We start from the raw sequence: 23,234 nt of genomic DNA on the forward strand, positions 1-23,234 counted from the left end.
TTTTCCAGGCAAGGGTACTGGAGTGGGGTGCCATTGCCTTCTCCTAGGAAGTTCAATTAGAGATTGGGTCAGTTTAAGGAAATGATGGATAAAATGTACATTTCAGATTATTGATAATGTTACTTAAATGTCAGCTTTCATGCTGCATCAATGCTACTTCCCTATTTGGCGGATGGTAGGAACTGCCTTAGATCTTGTCATTTTCTTCTTGCTTGTTGGTATCATAATATAGACATACTCCACATTTAAACTGGCACTGACGCTTTCTTATAGCAAAAACACACAAAAACAGACTTGGGTCAAATGAAATTCTTCCCTTGGTGATATTTAGGAGTGAGGTCAGATGTGATTAAAGTACCTTTGTGTGTTTCTTAGGCTGTATTTCCTATTTTCTGGGCTCCTCTAGTTCCTGGCCCATATTCTCATTATGTTCTCTAGTCAGATTGAGGTGTAAGTTTGTAAGAGGAGGGTTCACTTTGTGTCTGCAGCCTGACTTAGGGCTGGGCACATACTAAATGCCCAGGAAGTTTAGTGAATGAATAGATAAGAAAAATGCAAAGAAGATAATTTTTAAATAAGAGTAAGCACTTTTTCTATTAAAAAAAATTCTCAGCAGTACACACAGTGGGGTCTAAGGATCAGCAATACTGCTGTCACTTGAGATTTAGAAATGCAAATTCTCCCCATGGTGGAGAAGTGATTAAATTGGAATCCCTCAGTGCAGGGCCCACAGGAGTCTCTACTTTAGATGACTGTACGTATGCTAAAATTTGAGAACACTCTTTATAACATCAGAGACATCACGGAGTTCTGCAGTTTTGTAACGTTTATGCTTTGCAGAGCAGCCTGCCATCTGGCACCTCACCTGAGTGAGGCTCACTGTTGGCCTCATCACAGGCAGGGGCATTATTATGAATCTCAGATTTGCCCAAGCAAATGTGAGAACTGCAGTCACTTGGCAGTTCACAAAGCTGCTTGGTGATGGTGGATTTCAGAAGAGAAGTTGCCTCTTATCTGCCGTGGAAGTTTGCTTTCTGGCTTCCATCAGAATGGTGGTTCTAGCTCGTTTCCTGGGCCTGATTTTGTCCTTCCTCAGAAGAATGGTATTCACGGCCACACATCCCTTCTCCCACCCATGCTGCCTGCCGTGATCAGTGGCAGCCCTCTCAGTGACAGCTGGACTCCTTAAGAAGTGTGATCAGCTGCCACAGAGTAAATGAGTTTTAATTGGCTCTCTTGAGATGCAGACTGATGACTTAGGTACCTAGACAGTTCCCCTAGAAATCTTGTACATCCTTGTACTAAAGACTAATATATGACTAAGTGATAAGAATAGACACCTGAAATCATAACTTCTCTTGTCTTTAAGAAGTGGATTTGTGAATAATTTTTCCAATGTTCTGTTATGACAATATATTGTTTTTCAAATGGGTGAAAGGCTTTTCTTCCTCCTAGCTTTATTGAGATGTAATCGACAGATAGCATTGTATAGGTTTAAGGTGTACAACATGTTGATTTAATGCACTTAAATATTGCACAATGATCACCACCATTGGCTAACATCTGCATCACCTCACATAATTACCATTTCTTTTTTGGTGGTGATAACTTTTAAGATAGATTCTCTTAGCAACTTTCAAGTATATAATACAGTATTAACTATAACACTATGCTTTACCTTAGCTCCTCAGATCTTATTAATCTTATAACTCAAAGTTTATACTCCTTGACCACCATTTCCCCTTTAACCACTCTGGTCTGTTCCTTTGAGTTTGGCTTTTATAGTTTCCACATATGAGTGAACACATACAGTGTGTGTCTTTCTCTGTCTGACTTATTTTACTTAGCTTCATACCCTCAAGGTCCACTTCATATTGTCGCAAATGATGGGATGTCCTTTCTCATGGCTGAATAATATTCCACTGTGTGTGTGCTTTATCTGTTCATTGATTGATGGGCACTTAGGTTGTTTCTGTGTCTGGGCTGTTGTGAATAACGTTGCCTGAACATGGGAGTACAGATATTTCTTTGAGAGTCTGTTTTCATTTCTTTGGGATATATAAGCAGAAGTGGGATTGCTGGGTCATATGGCAGTTCTACTTTTAATTTTTGAGAAGCCTCCATACTGTTTTTCACACTGGTTGCATCAGTTTACTTTCCCACCCCTCAGTGCACAAGGGTTCCCTTTATTCCACTTCCTCCCCTACAATTGTCATCTCTTTTTAAAAATTATATTTTATTTTTTGAGTGTAATTCCTTTATAGTGTTAATGTCTATTGTACAACAAAGTGAATCAACTGTTATATGTATCCATATGTTCCCCTCCCCTTGAACCTCTCTCCTCCCACCATCCTGTCTCTTGTCTTTTTGATGATAGCCTTTCTATCAGGTGTGAGGTGACCTCTGTGTAGGTTTGATTTGCGTTTCCCTGGTGATTAGTGATGTAGAACACCGTTTTGTGTACCTTTTGGCCATTTGTATGTCTTCTTTGGAAGTAAGTCTTATTCAGTTTCTGTGCCCATTAATTGGATTGTGTTTTGTGTTATTGGATCGTGTGTTCTTTATATATTGCATATTAACCCTTTATCAGATATATGGTTTGCAAATACTTTCTCCCACTCATAGGTTGCTTTTCATTCTGTTGCTGGCTTTCTTTGTTCAGAACCTTTTAATTTGATGATGTTCCACTTGTTTATTTTGCTTTTGGTGTGAAATCCAAAGAGTCATTGCTAAGACTAATGTTGAGGCCATTATCCCTGTGTTTTCATGTAAGTTACATGGTATCAGTTCCAGGTTCAAGTCTGTAATTCATTTTGAGTTGATTTGTGTGTGGGGGGGGCTGTTAAGAGAGTTGTTCAGTTTCATTTTCTTGCACGTGACTATTCAGTTTTCTTATCACCTTTTGTTGAGGAGACTGTCCTGGCAAAGGCTTTTAAAGAATGATTCTAACACTTTAATTCAAAGAAAGAGTGCCTGGGTTTATTTTCTAATCTCAGTCAGTAATTTGCCACATGTTGGAAGTTCATTCGAGGTCATCTACTAAGAATTCAGAGACTGGGCGCCAGGGGCTGACTTGACAAGTAGGGAAATGACACAGAAAGGAAGTTACTAGAGCCAGGACCCAGTTCTTTTCATTTTCAGTGTGTTCCATCCTATATTGCTAATCGTTTTTTCCCTATCCTTTTCATAGCACAGATGGAGAATTAGTCAGCACTCCTTAAATAGTAACTTCTTCTTATGTGAAGATTGTTGTTAATAAGTGGTGAAACTAATTTTCATCCCTTGGAAGTAGGTATTAGATAACCTTGAAGATTAAATGGCATCTGTGTCCTGTTTGAAATGAAAAATACTAGTTCAGCCAAGCTTTTTATGAAAATGTGTATGTGAGATATGGGAGTGTAAAAACTAAGATCACTTTGATATGAAATAATCAATGATCAGTTTCTTTTAATTTTTCATAGAAAACCTAAGCTCAGAGGTTAGTAGTTTCTTGTCTTTTAGAGCATGGAGGTAGGGAAATAAATATTCTGTGGTTATTGCCTTTGTCTGTCTGTGGGAAACGCAGAACGTGATATTAAGGTCTCAGCAGATAAGCAGTAGAACAAAACTGATTTTCCACCTTGTGTGTGTGTCTTTGTTTCGTGACCAAGTAAGGAAGCTTCTTGGCTCCTAAAATGGGTTTTCCAGCCAAATGACTAATTCAAGGTTCCCTGGATGTTAAATTTAGATTCAGATAGTCGATAGTCGAATCTCACCTTAAATATTGAACATTTTTCACAGTTTGAGGATATAGCTTTATACCATAGACATTTCTTGCCTTGTGCAACTGTGACTATTCTTTGACATTTTCTTCTTACTCCTCTGCCTTTTTTCATAGTGGCATTCCAACATGAGCTGCATAGGACAGCTCTGGGTAGGAAGTTAGTGGGATACCTAAGGGACTAGGTAACATTTTGCTTGCCTCTGTAAGCAGGCTATTTTCAAAACCTGCCAGGTAATTGGAAGGATGTTTAAAGAACAAATACTTGCTTCACCTGCCTCTTCCCTGTTTTTTTTTTTAAAACACAAGATATATTTTATTGCATTATTTTTCAAGTTAGCTCTGAATGCATATATCTTTCATCTTGTAACTACATTTCTTTTGGTTCTTGCATTCAGGTTGATAAGGCTATCTTTTGAGAAGAGAATTTTGTGTGAAATGTTTTCTGTTGTGGGGTGCTAAAGCCAGGAGGTTATAATATCTAATACGTATTTCCTCATCACTTGTTATCTGCAATCGGGTCTCCATTTCTCTCATCTGCTAGAGCTTATTTTTTCATTCATTGATTCAACAAATATTTATTGCCTGTCATATGCTTACTCTTATGACAAATACTGCAATACAGTGATAAATCAGGCAATTCTTAACCTCATTGAGTTTACAGTTTAGAGAGGAGGAGGTGAAGACTAAGGGAAAGGCAACTCCTCTAAGGGCTGTTTCAGCAATCCAGGGAAGAGAAAACAAGGCCTATGTGAGCAGAGCAACAGTGGCAATGGGGTGAAGCCCATTCTAGAGACAGTAAGTAAAAGAAGTTGGTAATTGATTAACTTTGAGGAAGAAGGGGAGGAGAGGATGATTTGCTGGGATCAAGTGACCCCATTCACTGACTTAGGTAAGTGGGAAAGCAGGTTTGGGGAGGAGAATGATGAGTTTTATTTAAGAGATGTTGGATTTGAGGTCAACAGCTCAGGAGAGCCATCTGGACAGAAGATACATTTGGGAGGATTAGCGAGTGGTGAATGAGCTCACCTAGAGCGAGCGTGAGGATTGAGCAGAGTTGCCAGCATTTAAGGAGCAGGCTGGGGAAGAGGTTCCTGATAAGACACCACCAGAGAGGCAGAAGCAGAGTGGAAGAGTTGGAGGAGTGAAACCTCTGATTTGCTGGGGCAAGTGATAACCTTGCTGGAACATTTGCTGGAAGGCAGTGTTTCGAGGAGGAGAACATGGTCAGTAGAAGCAAGTGCTGCACCTTCTTGAATAAGGACTGAAGAGGGTCTTTCCTTTTCTCCTTCTTTCCCTTCTCTCTCTCCCCCTTCTTCTTTATTAGTATAGTTGACTTACAGTGTTGTGTTAGTCTCAGGTGTAAGGCAAAGTGATTCAGTTATACATATATATCTACTCTTTAGATTCCTTTCCCTTACAGGTTGTTACAAAGTATAGTATACTGTTTACCCTGTGCTATAAAGTAGGTAATTGTTGGTTATCTGTTTTACATGGAGTAATGTACATATCTTATATTGAGCAAAATGCTGACTTGAGACTTCTGTGAGAATTAGTAGCGTGCCAGAGGTAAGAACTGGTTGGCAGTGAGAAGGTAGAGGCGTTATGGGCAGTTTCATTGACTCTTGGCAGCCTTGGTTTCCCTAATGTCATACAGTACTAATAACTCTCTGTCTCTTTTCTTGAATTAGTTCCTTTTTTTTTTTCCTAGCACCACTTAAAAGAAATGCTGTCCCAAACTGAACACTTTGTTCTCTATTTCTGAGCTTTAGTTTTTTTGTTTATAATGTGGGGAATACAAATGGTGCCTCCCTCATAGAGTTGGCTTGCAGATTAAGCACACGCTCCGTGCAGTGCCTGGCCTGTTGTCATCAGTGTGTGCCGTGGTGATGTAGTGGTCCCTGTCATGGTCCTTATTTTGCCATCATTGTCATCACCTCACTCCTGCCTCACTGTTCAGAGAGCTTGTCCATCATGAGAGCTTTAGCTGTGGGCACCATGCAGAAGGAGTCAGCAGGGGGCTTCCCTGGTGGTTCAGATGGTAAAGAATCCCACACGTACACAGGGACTGTGTTCTTACTCTCTGGCCCAGAAGGCCATACATGTCACTGTTTTGTCCCTTCTCTCAGTCCATTGTGACCATCTGTTTTTGTTTGGAGGGATTATACAGTCAAGAGAGGGATGAAGGAATTAACTCTTACTTATAATGTGAATTTGGGCTTCCCAGGTGTTGCTCATGGTAAAGAATCTGCTTGCCAACACAGGAGATGCAAGAGACTCAGGATTGATCTCAGGATTGGGAAGATCCCCTGGAGAAGGAAATGGCAACCCACTCCAATATTCTTGCCTGAAAAATCCCATGGACAGAGGAGCCTGGAGCCTGGCAGTGTTCCTCCAGCTCTTTCACTCTGCTTCTGCGTCTCTGGTGGTGCCTTATCAGGAGCCTCTTCCCCAGCCTGCTCCATGGTGTTGCACAAGAGTCAGACATGACTGAGAGATTGAGCAATGTGAATTAGGACCCTCTTAGTTATCAGTGACAGAACCTGTCTCCCACTAACGTAATTAAAGAAGGGTTCTGTTGGGATGGTACTAGTGTATCTTAGGCAGTGCAAGCAGGCCTTCGCTAAGCTGGGGGAAGAACAGAGATGCCACTGGCCCATGGGGACATCTGAAGTATTACTTGTCTCTCCTTTTTCTCGCTCCAGGTGGTAACTGTTAAAGGTACAGAAAGCAGTTTACTGTTGCTCTGGGTTTGCTATTCAGTATACTTTCACTTAGAGTTTTCTGTTTAATTCTCACAATTTATAATGAGGAAATTCACCTGAGGAAATTTGTGTTTGAGGAGCCTGAGATTTGGAACAGTCTCATGATATGTTGATAATCCCATGGGTGTTCAGCAGAGGCCTGGTACCAAGTCTAGCTTTCTAATGTCAGTCCTGCATATAGGCATTTATACCACATTGCCATCTCAGGACTGAAATTTTCTTTCACCAACTGTGATGTTATATTGAATATTATTGCGTACTATTTTGTGACTCTGGAAATAACCTCTGTGTGTGTGTGAGAGAGAGATTTTCTTCTGACTGGTAGAAATTGTAGTTAATGGGAATTCTTATCTCCGTGATTCTTAGGCTTATTCCTATCTGAGATCTTTTCTTAGTTCAGTTTAAGGACTGTCTGGTAGTTTAATGACTCTGCCTGCTCTTTTGTCTTTTGGATCAGTGGTGAAAACCTTGAGCCTAACAGGGTTTAAGCAACTGAGCTAGCTGCAGTGTCCTGTTTTATTTCTTCTTTAGTTACTATTTTGTGGGGTGGGGAGAGTGAAGTGGGGAATGACATTCATAGGGCTTTGTGTGGGGGTTATCCTGAGTGTGTCTGCCGCTAAAGGCAAGCACTTGTTTTCTGAATTTAGTGCTCTGAGGGCAGTTGGCGAGTGTATACGAATATTAACAACATATTTCTGTTTATTTCTGGTAGCCTTAAATTGGAACAGACCAGTGCAGTGTATGTCCTGTTTATGTGAGTGGTGCCTGGTCTCTCTTTGCTGCATTGGGAGAGAGTCATCTTGCTTTTTCATTTTCTTTTTTAGGCAGTATGTGCTGGTGAGGAATGGTGGGCCTTGGCAAAGTGTGGGACTGACTTGGATTCTTCTTTGTTACTGGCCATTCACTCCTCATCTTGATGCTGAGTTCAGCGTCCATTGCTCCCCTGGAACCCTTTCTCCAAGGTCACCAGGACCTATGAGTTTGACGTTTCTGTCTTGACCTCCAGGCCTTGACTCTGTTGCTCTTCTCCTCTCCTTTGTTTCCTACAGTTTTCCTTCCTGTCTTCTTTTCTTCCTCCCTTCTTGCTTCCTAACCATCTTTTCACAGCTGCTATTTCAGGAAGTGTTGACGCTGGATCTGGCTTGCTTTTCTTACTCTGCATATTATCCCTGAGTAATCTCATCCCCTCAAATATTTATCACTTTGTAAATTTCCGGTATCAGTCTGTCTCCTGAGCTCCTGACTTGCATATGCAAGTACCAGTACATAACACCTTAAACTTAACATCTTCAGATCTAAACCCAGAAGGAATCCTTCAGTAATTTCTGTTTTCACTTTAATTCATTCTCATTCTCTTTCCCTACCCTCCCTACCCCTTTGCCTTCCCCACTCTCTCTCCGTCTTTCTATCAGAAAAGGTAACCATTGTCTTCAGAGTTGCTCAACCCCAACAAAGGGATCCTGAACCCTCCTCCCTCTTTAATTATAGTACCATTGCCTCATCTAATTCTGTCCCCTTTCTAATGTGATCTATCCTTCAGTTGTGTGAGGTTCCTGGAACAGCTATTAATTAATACTTTGGTTTTTCAGATGGGGACACTTGGAGAAGTTGACAGAATTTCTCATAATTACAGGTTTGGGAATTTTCAGTGTTTGGAAAGAATGTGCATTTTTTGCTTCTTTGAAGGTTACTTATATGAGAAAGGGAAAAACAAACAACAAGTGAACCGAAAGAGGAAAGCTGATGTCCTCCTGGTAGTGAGAGTCCACAGGAATCAGTATTTACTTCACTTTTTGAGACATCATTTTCCTTTTTTCACTGTTGTATATGTTTTTGCTTCACCACAGGGGAGGGCTTGAGACCTCAGTGTCCTAACTCAGAGCCACAGCTGATGGTTAAAAAAAAAAAGATCTATTGAGATATAGTTCACATACTACACAAATCACACCTTGAAACATGGTTTTTAGTATATTCACAGGGTGGGAAACCATCACCGCCATGTAGTTCCAGAACATTTTTGTGCCCTGCTGCAAAATAAACCCCATATGCTGTGGTGGGCAATTCCCACCTACCTAAGTAACCACTGACATATTTTCCATCTGTAGACTTTGCCTATTCTGAGTATTTCATATAAATAGAATTACACAATATGTAGTCTTCTGTGACTTTTTTCACTTAGCATAATATTTTCAAGGTTCATGTTGTCACATGTATTAGTACTTCATCTCCTTTGATAGCTAAATTATATTCTATTGTATGAATGTACCACTTCTTTTTGGTCCATTTGTCAGTTGATGGATATTTGGATTATTTCCACTTTTAGGATCTTACTATCATTGTTTTACTAATATTTTATGAATAATGCTGCAGTCAGCATTTGTGTACATGTTTTTGTACATATATGTGTTTTTGTTCTTCCTGGGTACATACCTAGGAGTGGAATTTCTGGGTCCATATGGTAATTCTATGTTTAATGTTTTGAGGAACCACCAAACTGTTTTCCAAAGCAGTTGCAGCATTGTACATTCTCACCAGTGCTGTTTGAGAATTCAGATTTCTCTACATCCTTTCCAATGCTTTTTTGTCTGTTTTTTTCATTATAGCCATCCAGGTAGGTTGAAATGGTATCACCTGGTTTTGGTTTGCATTTCTCTGATGGCCAAGATGTTGAGCATCTTCTGTTTGTTTACTGGCCAGTCATATATCTTCTTTGGAGAAATGTGTTTAATATATTCAAATCCTTTGTGCAATTTAAAATTTGGTTGTCTTCTTGTTACTAGTTATAAGAAATCTTGAGATGTTTTAGATACCAATCCTTTATCAGGTAAATTATTTGCAAATATTTTTCTCCCATTTCTTGAGTTGCTGTTTCACTTTCTGGATGATATCACTTGCAGCACAGAAGTTTTAAATTTTAATGTCCAAGCTACAGGTTTTATTGGTATAGTCAAGACTGTTCTGTGAGGAGGCAGAGGAGAGTTTTCCTGTCTTAGAAGTTGGTGAATGTTTCAAAGTAGGCAGAGTGGCAGGTAGAATCTCTCCACTTCTGGCCTGGCCCTTCTCCTCCTTTTCTTCCCCATGTAGCCTCTCTTATGACTCTTGATGGTCACACTGCAACAGATCTATCTTGGTCTTGATCCTCCAGGTGCAGTGGCCCTGTCTCAGCATTTTAATCGGGGATTGCTATTTCTGTAACGTTAGGCTGCCATGGATCTCATTTTACACCTCAATTCCCCCTTTGGTCTCTTAGGGGCGGAGCACTGCCCCTCATGGCTGAGTTGCTCTTGTCCTGAGTGGTAGCCAAGGTGTGTGTGGTCATGGAGTCTGGTGGCCCCGGAGGTAACCGGAACAGCCCCTCCCTTTGGAGGAGCCACCTCTCTCCCAGTGTGTTTTATCTCGGGTTTGTTAGGCCTGTACCTAGAACTTCCTGCCATTGGGAAGCTGGGCACCAATTTGTCTCATGCTTTTGAATGTCATAAATCAATATTTTATTTCATTTTAATCAATATCATTTCAACAGAAACAGACTCGGATTTGGAAAACAAACTTACAGTTACCAAAGAGGAAAGACTGGGGGGGCGGGGGATAAATTAAGAGGTTGGGATTAACATATACCCAATACTATGTATAAAATAATGAACAAGGACCTACTGTATGGCACAGGGAGCGCCACTCAGGATTCTGTAATAACCTATATGGGAAAAGAATCCAATAAAGAGTAGGTAGTTGTTTATGTATAACTAAATCACTTTGTTGTATGCCTGAAACTAACAAAACATTATACATCACCTATGCTGTGCTGAACCAAGTCGTCTCGGTCGTGTCCAACTCTTTGTGACCCCATAAAAATTCACTTTGAAAATGTTGGGGTATAGCTTAGTGTTACTAGATTTTAGTTTTGTCAAGTAAGGACATTTGGCAATGTAGCTGCTGTCATGGGAATGAGATTTTTCTTATCAAGAGAATACCAAAAGAATAAAATTAAATACATTTACTTTTGTAAAACGTCAGTGTGTATGGTCTTACTTCTCTCTCTACCACTGAAAAATGCATTGTGGTCTGTGGACTGACATTTGGGAACCACACTTTACACACTCAGCATAAATCTTTATTTGAAAAGTAGAACCTTAGCTTAATCAGGTATATTTTCTGTATGATGCCAGGTACCATTCTTACACAGATTATTTACCTACACCGAAGTTAACTATTTCAGTTGTTAGATAAATCCTCCTGTCCGTTGTACTGCTCTCTGCTGATACGTGGGTAGATGTCATATAACAGAGGTGACTATGAAGAATTATTTTAGGTAAATGTGAGTATAGGTGTGAATTGACCTTTAAAAGATTTTTTAAAAATCCTCACTCAAAGGTAAAATGGGTCCTGTTTACAAATACAGTGTATAATTCTGAATTATATATGTATATTCTAGACTGGGAGGGCTACATAAATTTTTATTGATTCTGTCTTGTCTGAATTAAAATGTCAAAGAGATATTAGGGTTTTATCACAAGATGGTTACTGGCTGTCACGCTGGCGCATTAATTATAGTAATTGGGCAGTAAAGAAGCCATAGGAATAGATAATATGGTATACATTTTGATGAGATTGTAGTTATAGCCTCTTATTTATGGTGATAAAATCTTGTTAATCGACATTGCCGACAAGCTCTTTTGCTTTCCTTTTCTACTTTCCAGGTTGGTTCATAAGTCTCCTTAGGAACTATGAACTGAGAGCCACAGTCACATTCCAAGATTGTCGGTACTCGTTCATGGTATAGACATGAAATTCATTTAGCAGATACTTGCTGATCATTCTTCTGAGTGCCCCACTGTATACAGTGATGTACAAAGCACTGTCTGCTCTATAAGACTAGTAATGGGGAAGGGAGGTGAAATGTCTCTATAGAAATAAATGTGACCCACCTTGATTGAGTCACATTATGTCAGCCGCGTGTGATAGGTTCCTTAAAAGTGGGATATACTACGATTCAAGTTCAGAAAAGGAAAGAATGATTCCAAGCATGGGTGATCAGTGATGCTGTAAGGCTCGGAGATGGGGGAATTACTCTGCATCCATGATATGAGCTCTGAGCTATCTCTGAATATACATCTGTGTTGTAAAAGTACAGTGAGAGGTAGATGGCTGGATGCACTGACATGGAAATCAGCTTTGTTCTAGGCTCAGCTGCCTTGCAACCTCATTTTGTGCCCTTGAGTATATAAAATTGATGTAATAATATGTGTCCAGCATCTCTCACTATGAAAAATGAGATAATGCGGAGGCCTTAAGCTGCTCCCTGTGGTGAAAGTCAGATTGCTTGGCAGGTGTATATTTTTTTTTTCAGGCAAGTTAGGCCACACATTTGAATGGGAGTAAGCTCAGCTTTCCATGACTAAAAGGATTAGTGTCCTTACCAGAGTGCCCAATTTATTGCTAGAGAATAGCATATTCTGTGTAACGTTTGAACTGTTGTCCGAAAGATTGCCTGAATTCCTTAGAAAAACTTCTTATATGAACATACAGTATAGTGATCACTGAATGATGTTAAAAAGGAAACAGTTGTGTATTGAGCTGCTACTGCTGATTTATGGCCTTTACAATTGTCTTTAAAATTTTTACACCATGTCCATTTTTTAAAATTGAAGTATAATTGATTTACAACATTAGTTGCAGATGTACAGCAGTGATTCAATTCTCTATATATTTATGTAGAGATTCTCTATATATTTATATATATTATTCTTTCTATATTTTCCACTATAGTTTTATCATAAGATATTAAATATAGTTCCCTGCACTATATAGTAAATTCTTAATATCCATTTTATTTATAGTAGTTTGTATCTCTTGATCCCATACTACTAATTTATCCCTCCCCACTCCCTTTCCCATTTGGTAACTATAAGCTTGTCTTCTCTATCTGTGATTCTTTTTCTGTTTTGTGTATAGATTCATTTGTGTTATTTTTTAGATCTTGTGTTAACTGATATTGTACAATACTTGTATTTCTCTGTCAGATTTCACCATGTCCATTTTATAACAGAGGAAACTGGGGCCTAGATAAAATTTCAGAGGTTACTTAGACAACTGTTTGAAGTGCAGCCTGTTGAAATGCAATGTGCTGTTTCGCATGGCCGTGTGCTACTTCAGTTTGATGTTTTTCTTGCAGCCCGGTGTCAATCAGTTGTGTGTGTGTGTCTGTGTAAATGTTTGTTTTTTTTTTCACTAGGTTACTTCTAGAACTGCTGGAGCTGCTGTTTGACAAGTTTAACGCTGTAGCCGCTGCACACTCTGTGGTCCTGGGATACCTGCAAGACTCTGTGGTGGCTCCACTGAGTCAGCAGGAAGATGTCAAGTTGTATGACATGGCAGATGTGTGGGTGAAGATCCAAGATGTGCTGCAGGTAAGGCCCTTTGACAAAGGGTGCCATCTTGATTCAGAATAACAAGTAGGAACATAAAAAAACCAGCCACCTAAAATATTTCCTTACTCATAAGCAGAGTGAGAATGTAGTGTTTCTATTTAAAGGTGATGGTTGCTGATGTTATGGAGTTCTGTCATCTTCAAAATACCTTTAAAACAAAGTTTTTTTGGCTGGACTTTAAAGTTGGGACATTCTTAACATGTAGCAATCAGGTATCTATAGTATTTGACTTCCTGTTGTACATTACTTCACTGGAACTAGTCATATGTTTATGTAATCAGTGTGAAAATATTCTTAAAACACTGTTTTATAAACATACATGTAGCTTAATTTTATGACCATTTTTCGTAAAGTCAGCTCTTGAATATGTTGGGGTAAAAGACAGGTCAAGAGCTTATATTAAGAGATGAAGATAAACCTGTAAAGTATAAATGTATCACTTTGATTTGTTGATGATTGGAGCAATGATATTAGTGTTAGGTGTGATGCTGCAGAGGTGGTATTTAGAAATTTTATTATATTTTCTCTCCATGTGCCAGGAAAATGTATTTGATTTGGCCAGATGAAAATGAGAAATACAATTAAAAGTTAGCTGAAAGAAATTTGACATAGCTCAATAGAAGTGACTTGGTTAGACAGCATCTACTAATAGGAAAAATAATAAGTATATACAGGGAATTGAAAAATGTAACTGTAGAAATGAAATTATTTGCATGGCAAATAGGAGTCTTTGCAGGAAAAAATAAATCATGAATGTAAATTGTAGTCGTTTTTGAGAGTGTAGGCATGCTCTTGGTGGATTGATCGATTCCTGGTTATTCATTCATTAGACAGTTTTTTGGATGTACTTTGTGCTTTATTGATGGTTCAGAAGAAAGAATATAGATTGCAACTATATTCCTTGAGTTTGTTTTGCTGCTCTGTTGATTACCATGCAACCATAGTAGGTGCTTGTTGAATATTTGTGTATTGAATAAAACATCTTTATTTCTCAGACACTGGTTATTTAATATTTTATGTCTTGGTTTGTTCATCTGTCATGAAGATATAAGTTTTTCAGATTACATGCTTATTTTAAGGATAAGACAGTAGATTTTTTAAAATTAATTTTTATTGAGGTATAGTTGCTAAGATAATAGATTTTTAAAGCTGTTTCAAACATAGTTAGAATTAAATTCATCTAGTTCTGTCCATGATGAGGTTACCTCCTACCCAAAATGACTTGAAAACTGGATGAACTCAGGTAATCAGCATGGTTAGTTGAGAGAAGAGAATACATGAGGTCAGTTTCACGTTCATCCCAGCTTCTTCTCTGGGGATGCTTTCCCAAGTGTGACGTAGGAAAGGGAACAGACATCAGCAGACTCTAAGCAGGTGAAGCAGAGGTCAGGTTTCAGCGATGTGGTGGCAGCTGCAGTCTGTGGATTAGGATACCAAAGGAGAGGGAACTGCAGAGTGAAGGAGCCCCAGAAATCTGAAAAGAGTGCTGTTGAGCCTTTGGTCAGAGATGAAGTTTCACACACTCCAAGGTGTGGCAAATAGCTATCATGGGACTGTGAGCTGAATGGAAATTGCACAAGTTGCCAAATACCGGCCAGCATTGGAGCTGAGACCAGCCAGTGTGGAGAACTTGGTGAACGTCCTGTGCTTTCAGATGTGCCCAGAAAGGCTGTTTTAGGACTTGGGCTGTTCTAGCCGTATAGTAAGGGATACTATACTTTCACATAATAAAGCTCCAAACCAGGTTTCTACCGTGTTAGCCTGTCCACTCGTGAATTAACTGCCTGCCAGAACAAAACTGACTCTAAAGTAACATAATCCGAATTCTCAATAATGATTCACCACCTTTTCCAGCATACAATTATTATACTTGCAAAAAAGCTGAAAAATATGACTTGTCACCAGAATTTTAAAAATGTAATAAAGATTAATATCTGAAATGAAAAATATACCAGATGTATTTAGCCACAGATTGCATGCTGTAGAAGAAAGAATCAGAAAACTTAAAGAAAAATCTATCAAAACCAACCAAAACTAAAGTACAGGGAGAAAATAGACTGAAGAGAAAAATGAGCAAAGCCGTAATGTCCTATGGAATAATATCATGGAATCCAACATTTGTGTGACTGTGTAGGCTGCAAGTCCAGACAGCGGGGAGAGAGATTGGGGCAGTTAGTTATTGGAAGAAACAGTGACCCAAAATTTCTAAATTTGTTGAGAAACATAAACCCACAGATACAAGAAGCACAACAAATCACAAGGAAGATTGACACAAAGAATACCATGCCTAGACATATGATCATCAGGTAGCTGAAAAGCAAAGAAAAAAATCTTCAAGGTAGCCAGAGGACACATTGCCTATAGGGAACCAGTGATAAAAATTTTTTTTCACTAACTTCTCATCAGAAATAGTACAAGCCAGAAATCGGTGTATATCATCTTGAAAGGTCGGGAAAATTTACCTCTAGTTTGATACCTAGTCCTATCCTTGACCTTCTGAATAAGAATCACTGTGGACAACCACCGGATTTTGTGGGGTTGTTGTTTCAGCTCCTAAGGTGATTAATTTGTCTGAGATCCTATAATTGGGAACTGTTGCTTTGGACCAGTGGTTCTCAAAGTATGTTTCTTGGACCAGCAATATCTGTGTTACCTGGGAGCATGTTAAAAATGCAGATTTTTATTCCTACTTCATAGTTACTGAATCAGAAAGTCTAGGGGTGTGGCCATACATTCTGTATTTTAATAATCCTTTCAGGTGACCTATATGCACGTCCAAGTTTGAGGACCTTTGTTTTAGGTGATACTGGCCCATTGTGGATTTTGACTGGTGTGTAGTGAGATGAAGTTGGATTAATATGGTAGCATTGAAAGGGTTGGGTGTAGAGGCTGGAGACTAAGGCAAGGCTACTATTAGTATTTTATAGGATAATAGAGAGTCAGTGGGTTATATTATTTGGAGATGTTGTCTTATAGTGGAGTAAACGACAGGCTTTCATGGAACATGTTAGAAGAGTACAGTGAAGAGAGAAAGATTTGTAAGCCTTTAGGAGTCTTTTGGAAACTCTAAAATCATTTAGTTGAGTTTTGCTGCTTTTTCGTATGACAGATATTTAGTGACATTTTAGTGTTTAAGCTGTTGGGGCCAACTATGTACTCTTATCATCTGTCGCCCCCTTCTCCTGCTCTCGATCTTTCCCAGCATCAGGGTCTTTTCCAGTGAGTTGGCTCTTCTCATCAGGTGGCCAAAGTATTGGCGCTTAGGGCCAATTTAGTTTTCTTACACTTGTTGTGGAATGCTCTTTAGGTTAAGATCATTCCTGGAGAACAGACAAAGTTGAGAACCATAGATGCCTGCAGTTAAGCATGTACCTGCATGAATGACGGTGATGGGATCATATAAATGGAGTTTCACGTGTTTAGAGTTCGAATTTCAGTGTTTCTTTGAACAGAAAGTGTTTCTTGCTGAAAAATTGAAATGCTCTTTTGCGTATTAAATCTTGGAAAAGAAAACAATTTTTGATCATGGAGAGACTTTGGCAGCCTTTCTCCACTGGAACCTGGGCTGTCCCTGGCAGGCAGAATGTGTCGTGTAGTTGGAAGGCTCATTTGTCTCCGCGTGTTTGTGCCTGGAGACAGCCGTGTGTGGAGACAAGGCTGTAGCTATCACAGTAACAGGGTGTCAGCGTTTTCTCCTGGTGTCGGCTCTGTGACCACACACCGTTGAACTTCCTTTTCAATTTTACACTCTTTTTGAAACTGTGATAATAGGAATACATGCTTTTGTCCCTCTGAGCAGCAGCAGCACCTTCCAAAATGTCACCTGCTTGATGACATGCCTGTCATACCGTTGACTGCACATTTTCAAGTGTATAAGACTGCGGTACCCTAGAAATACAAAATACTCCATTTCTTTTGGGATTTACCAGAGGAAATAAGAGGATCACTTTGAACAAACATATCTTTCAGGTGTTTTGATTCTGGAAAAAAAAAAAATCTAATTTTTTCCCACATCTCTTTTCAAAACAAAACTGCTTGCTTTGTCATTGTTGGCTTACGTGTGTAACCAACCCCTGAATGTACTAGGTAGGGTTGTACAGATGGAGGCAGGGGGTTGTAATTACACTGTCGAACCAGTGGCCGTGATACACAAGAACACTTCACTTTACAGTGCCCCGATCTCTTTTTCTGGAAATGAACAGAGACAGAATGGAACATCATCTTACTTTTGCTAACTGCCACTGAAATGTTTAAATAGTGATAAAACTACCCTCATGCAGAGAGAACTTGAAGTTTGCCATCAGGTATGAACATCCACAAATCGTATTGGTACTGACCCGTGACCTGGAGGGTTTTTCAAGGAGACAAATGCAATTTCTATTTTGAATCCACGTCTGAAACTAGGTTATTCTTAGATTTTTATTTCATTTGATATTTTGGTTTGCTGAGGATTCCATTCACCTTAAAGGAAAACTAAGTTCCCCTCCTGCCCCCAAGTATTTTAGGCCGGATAACTTGTGAGATTATTCTTGCAGAAATCATTTCTCTTCATTTCTCAGCCTTTAAAGCTCTTTGATAGCCTCTATTTTGAGTGGCATATTAAAGACATGCTGTCAGCCAGGCCATTGAATCTTCAGAAAGGTGCTAGGATGTTTGTTCTGTCTTGTCAATGGATAGTGTGCATGCAGTTAACATGTGGTTAAAGTAGAAATCTTCCTCTAAATTTAAGTCAGTTTCCATAGCCTAGGACTCTCCGTAGGTTGTTTTATGTTCATTACTGAAAGCAGGGATTGCTGGGCAGCCAAGGAGATCCCTCTGGTTCCCAGTGCATTTATGGCAGTTGCACACGTTCAAGGTTCCATTACAGCACCGAAGAGTCATATGTAGAACTTTGCTTGCCCTGGCCTTCTTTTAAAATGTTTCAGTCAATGATTTAAATGCCTACCTTGGCTTGGACTTTGACATGTTGACATTCCTGGAAAATCTATGATATTTTTAGTTGACTCATTTAGTTGAAGTGATTTTAGTTCTTGTATTTTTAAAAATTTTGCGTTGAGATAAGTCTTATTAGGAATTTTACTAAGTGTCTGTACAGAAGTTTTATTTATACCTGTGTATGTATACATGTTTTCAAATTGTGAAAATTAAGGATTTCAAGATTCAGTGGATATCAGTCACTGAATAGAGATTTGGCTTTTCCAATCCTAAAATGCCAGGTATATTTTTAAGTTCACTAAAATTGATTTAAGCCCTTGCTTTACTCTATAGGGTCAAAAAAATGATCTCATTTATGTTTTTTGCCAGTGGCTTCAGTTTAGATAACCTGAATGTTCTGAATATCTTAGTAGTCACAGCTATTAGTAGTCACTGAAACTTCTTCAGAATCAGAATGAACTGTGGATCCTACATCTACAAAGCCTCTTTTAATAGAATTCCAACTGATTCTAGTGCACAATCTGGTTAAGAGCTACGACGAGCAAGTAGTTATAGGTGTGGTCATCTTAAAACCAAGAGTGTTAAGAGACAAGTCTTAAGAGCTGGGAGAAGTTTATAAGAAGTGAGTTTAGTTTTATTTGGAAAGATGTGCCACTGTGGCATGTTTAGGAGGGAGTGTGTGTTCTATGAAGTAAATGATGATAGATGTTGAAGCTCCATAAAGACAGGAAAATGCTGTAATATCTACACACTTTCAAGAGGAAAGGAAAACTAGATGACAGTGCTGTAATTAATCTCCATTTAGAGATTTTGGTCAACTTTACTTAGTTAGCAGCCCAAAGACAGCAAATGTAAGAAACAGATGTTTTGTTTCTTCTCTCCCCACCCCTGTTTATTACTTGTATGAGTTTTTCAGATTTAATGGAAGTTTGTTTTTGTTAACTAAGCGGAAAGGTATTTCTTTTTTAAGATGTATATGTAAAAGAAGTTTATGAAATTCCTTTTAATCTTGCAGGGAGTTGGGATGAAAACATAACTGACAACAATACAGAACTGTTTATGGTCCCAGGGAAAAATTTCAGAGATCACAGAGGAAGAGGTCAGAATGAGTTAAAGTACTTGAGCTCGTGGGCAAGGAGAGATTTGGAACGTCCAAACATGGTTAGGGTTGAATACGTAATACAAATAGTATTATAGAGGGCTAGGGAGAGTGGAGGTTTTTTTGATCAGTTTTGGAAAGTATTACCGAAAGTAAGTTTGAATAATTTTGACTGCCATAGAGATCTTTAAATTATTAATAGAGACTGGGCAATTTGGACTTGCCTCTTTTGTCCATAGGCTGCCATTACAGTTTTTTTTTTGGTTTTTATTATGGAAAATATCAAACATGTTCAGAAATACAACGAAATATATAATGAACCCCCATGCAACCATTGTCACATTTTCACAGTTTGAGATGCAACCGATTTATAGTACTGTTGTCTCATATCTACCCCCTGCCCATTTCCCTTTCCCTTATTTTAAAAAAGTCCTAGAAAGCATATTGTTTTATCTGTAGTCCAGTGTGAATCTCAGAAAGATAAGGTCTCCTTTTAAAAACCATAATCATACCTAAAGGCATAATTTTCATACTATCAGATATCCAGTCAGTGTTCACATTTCCCATTTCTCAAATGTCCTAATTGCATGTTTTTTACAGTTTGTCTGAATCAGGGTTCAGATAAGGTTTAAACACTACAGTGTGTTTATTAAGTTTCTTAAAACTCTTTTAATGTGTAATTTCCTGTCCATCTCATTTTTATTTCTTGAAATTTATTTATTGACAAAGCCAGATCATTTGTACTGTAGAATTTCCTACATTCTGGCTTTTAGTGATTGCTTCCCCATGGTGTCTTTTGCTATTTATTGATGTTCCTAACTTAGGTCAAGAGGCTTCATCAGATTTAAATTGTTTTGAGGAGGGCATGATTACTTCATAGATGATGGTTAATGTTATACTTTTTCAATAGAAGAGTGAAATGGTGAAAGTAGTATTTTTAGGATGAGTTTTCTGTGGATTTAGGATTTAGTTTTGTGCGAATTTCTGTATTTTTAGGATGAGTTTTTTAGGCAGCAGTGTTCACAGTGAACCACTGGAGAAGGAAATGGATGGAGAGATACCAATTAGAAGGCAAGTTCAATCAATACAGGAAGGAGGGGCTAGACTAGGGCAGGGCCCGTGAAGAGAAAGAACACAGAGATAAGAGAGATGTTGAAAGAGTGAATTTTCTGAGTGTTTTAACATTGACTCTAAGAAATGGAGAGTCTCAAGTCAGGGTGAAGTTTTTAGCCTGTGTGGTTGGGGATTAGGATCAAGAAGATAGTGCTTTGTGCTTGTTAAATGTGAGGTGTTAACAGAATATCCCCATAGAATTGTGTTTCAGGCAACTAGAGATGGGACACTGGAGGCCAGGGGAGAGCTTAGGGTGGGAGATAGAAATTTAGGGACCATCTGTCTGCCTGTGGATAATAGCTGAATCTCTACTAATGGACCAGCTCAGAAGCTCATGAGTATGAGTGAAGCAAGGACTGTTTTCCTTTGGTGCATGTGTGCGTACTCAGTCATGTCTGACTCTCTTGTGACCCCATGGACCATTGCCCGTCAGACTCCTCTGTTGATGGAATTTTCTAGGCAAGAATACTGGAGTGGGTTGCCATTCTTTCTCCAGGGCATCTTCCCGACTCAGAGATGAAACATGTGTCTCCTGCATTGGGGGGCAGATTCTTTACCACTGCGCCACCTGGGAATCCCTACTTTCCTTTGATAGTCCATCAGTTTAATCAGCTCTCCAGTGTTGCTCCAGTGAGCATATTTTATAGTTCCCAGAGACTGAGACTTCTTAACAGTGATGCCACCTTTTGCCTTTCTTTGCATCTGCATTTTTCCATTATGTGTGGTTGACACGGTAGCAATTTTTGAGCAGGACCCAAATGCTATTCCAGTTAGAGATGGTGGCTTTCAGAATCTGGCCATCCCTTAGGGGGTATGGACAGACACCTTGGAGAGGGAATAAAAGCCTGTTTTAACAGATCTGCAAGTGACCCCCAGAGGAAGTGAACAAACAAAGCAAGCAGGACAAAAAATCAATTGGGCCAGCCATTAGGAGTTGGAGTTGGGGTGATTTGAGGTTTATTTCCCTCATAATCCCTGGACCAGGCTATACCGTGGCTACATCATGACTGAGAACTGGTATGTGAAGCTGGCACCAAGTGTTTCCTGATATGTTCCCTGTTTCTTCTCTCAGATCCACCAGAACTCCAGGAAATGTGGTTAATGGGAAGCCACAAAAAGTAAATACAGTCATTAAAAGTCCTTCCTAACTTAAAGGAACTTAAGAAGCTGTTACTCAGAGATCTCTCCAACTGCTTTACAGCATCTCATTCACCACCTATGTGTCATGTACAGTTTTGCTTAGTTATAGAAGGGTGGACAGAATACAGTTTTGCTGCCAAATCTATACCTATAATACCATTCAGGTGCTGAAAAAACCTGAGCCCTTCACAGAAGAATTGTCTTTAGAATCATTTTAAGTTATTTTATCCTTAAGATTATAGCCAATTGTATAGCATTCAAAGGTGCAATTTTTTTTTTTTTTTGAAGTATTTTTGGTCTTCCCGAAGTCTTTGTTGGTGTTGTTGGAGTGGCACAGTAGTGAGTGGCATGAATCTTTTTTGATGATCTCCCTAAAAGTTCTGAAGGAGTTTTAAAAAATACAAAGTGAACAATGACAGAAAATGCACCACTTGGGATAGGATTCCATCTAAGGAGAACAAGGGCTGCCTCCAAAATGAACTGCAGCAGATGACGAAACCTCAGCACAGAATAGCCAGTCTCATGGGGGTGATAAATGACAGCACATTAGTTATGTGTTAGCAGCGTGATATGGCAATGAAAAAGGCCAGCGCTATTTTGGGCTGTGCTGCACGAACAGCGTCTCCTCCTGGAGCTGGGACTGATCATCTCCATCTACCCGGTTCTGGGGAGGTAGCATCTGGGTTACTGCCTTGAGTGTCAGGCGCGTGTGCACCAGAATGACAGACAAATGGGTGGGAGTCCCAAGCCGAGCATCTGTAGTGATGAAGGACTCGAGATGAGGCAAGTTTCAGTGCTTTTTGGAGAACTGGCATGTTTAGGAACAAGCACGGAAGCCAACAGAGGTTAACCTTTTCGGAGATGGGATGACACTGAAGAAACCAGCGTATTTGTGAAGTTAGTCACTCAGGGAGTCCTGACTCTTCAATAGTTGGCACTGATTTGATACAGAGCCCTTTTGAGAGGTTGCTCAAGTGTTATCACAGAGAGCAGATCATCAAAAAGGGCCCCCAAATAAAATTAAGTACTTGCTTATAGTCAACCATGTTTTTAATCAAGGGATCAACAAGGATGGAAGTGTATGCTTATAGTAAGAAAAGGAATACAAAATCACGATGGATAATGTATATCTGATGCTTTCGATTGGAAATTCGAATGCAGCTATTGAACTTGGGAACAATGGGGGTGAGACCTTTACAGTGATTTTTTAAAAATTCAAATGTGAAATGAACATAGTAATATAGATGAGCACAGCAGAAAGACACACACAATGTCAGCTGACATGTCGGGTTATTTCTACAGTGAGAACTGGTGGGACATAGGATGGTCCCCTAGGAAAGTGGAGTTGAATTTCATTGGCTGTTTGATCCTGACAGAACTGAATGTGTATCAGTTGGGAAATAGACTGAATATCTCTGCAGCTCTTTTATTTCTTTCTTCTCTGATTCTGGGTCCTGGTTGATGATCTGTTCACCTGCTGTGATCAGAAAGAAATACCACCTCTTGTTTTCCTCCACCCAGGCACATTTTAGATCCTCTGCTGATTGACATAAGCTAAAGTGGAGATTCATTGCCCTGAGGTTGACCCAGCAACAAAGTCGCCTGATCTTAGAGAATTACTCCCCTCTGTTTGAGATGCAGGTCAATAGGGTCCCTCACTGGAGGTGGATACTTTTGATCGAGAGGGGTGCTGGGTATGGGGTCAGGATCTTCTTTAGAGACACGTAATAACCCAGTAGGGTTGCCAGCTGACCTCCCTGGGGTGCAGCGGAGTAGAAGAGCTTCAGGAGTGAATACCAGTCCCATCCCACCTGCTCCTCCTGGGATTTTAATTTAAGGAAAAAGGATATTCAGGTTAGGTGATCATAGACTCTTCCTCTATCCTGTAAAAATGTGACAATTCCAAGATTTTCGATGATTAAGGGCTCCAAAAGAAAAGCTTGACTCCTTATGGTGTGGTGCATGTGCCCGTCTTTGTAGCAGCATCATTGTATAGT

General features: G+C 39.4%; 1 protein-coding gene across 4 annotated transcripts in view; it reads left to right on the plus strand.

The window, feature by feature from the left end:
• Positions 1-23,234, plus strand: part of EXOC4 (exocyst complex component 4) — an 809,489-nt gene that overhangs the window by 92,970 nt on the left and 693,285 nt on the right. For all 4 annotated transcript variants that reach the window (XM_061165832.1, XM_061165834.1, XM_061165833.1 and 1 more), the window contains exon 7: positions 12,755-12,929. In XM_061165832.1, coding sequence (XP_061021815.1) covers positions 12,755-12,929 — 175 coding nt within the window. The remainder of the gene's footprint in view (positions 1-12,754; positions 12,930-23,234) is intronic.

This window comes from Dama dama, chromosome 18 (genome assembly GCF_033118175.1).
Source record: "Dama dama isolate Ldn47 chromosome 18, ASM3311817v1, whole genome shotgun sequence".
NCBI lineage: Eukaryota > Metazoa > Chordata > Mammalia > Artiodactyla > Cervidae > Dama > Dama dama.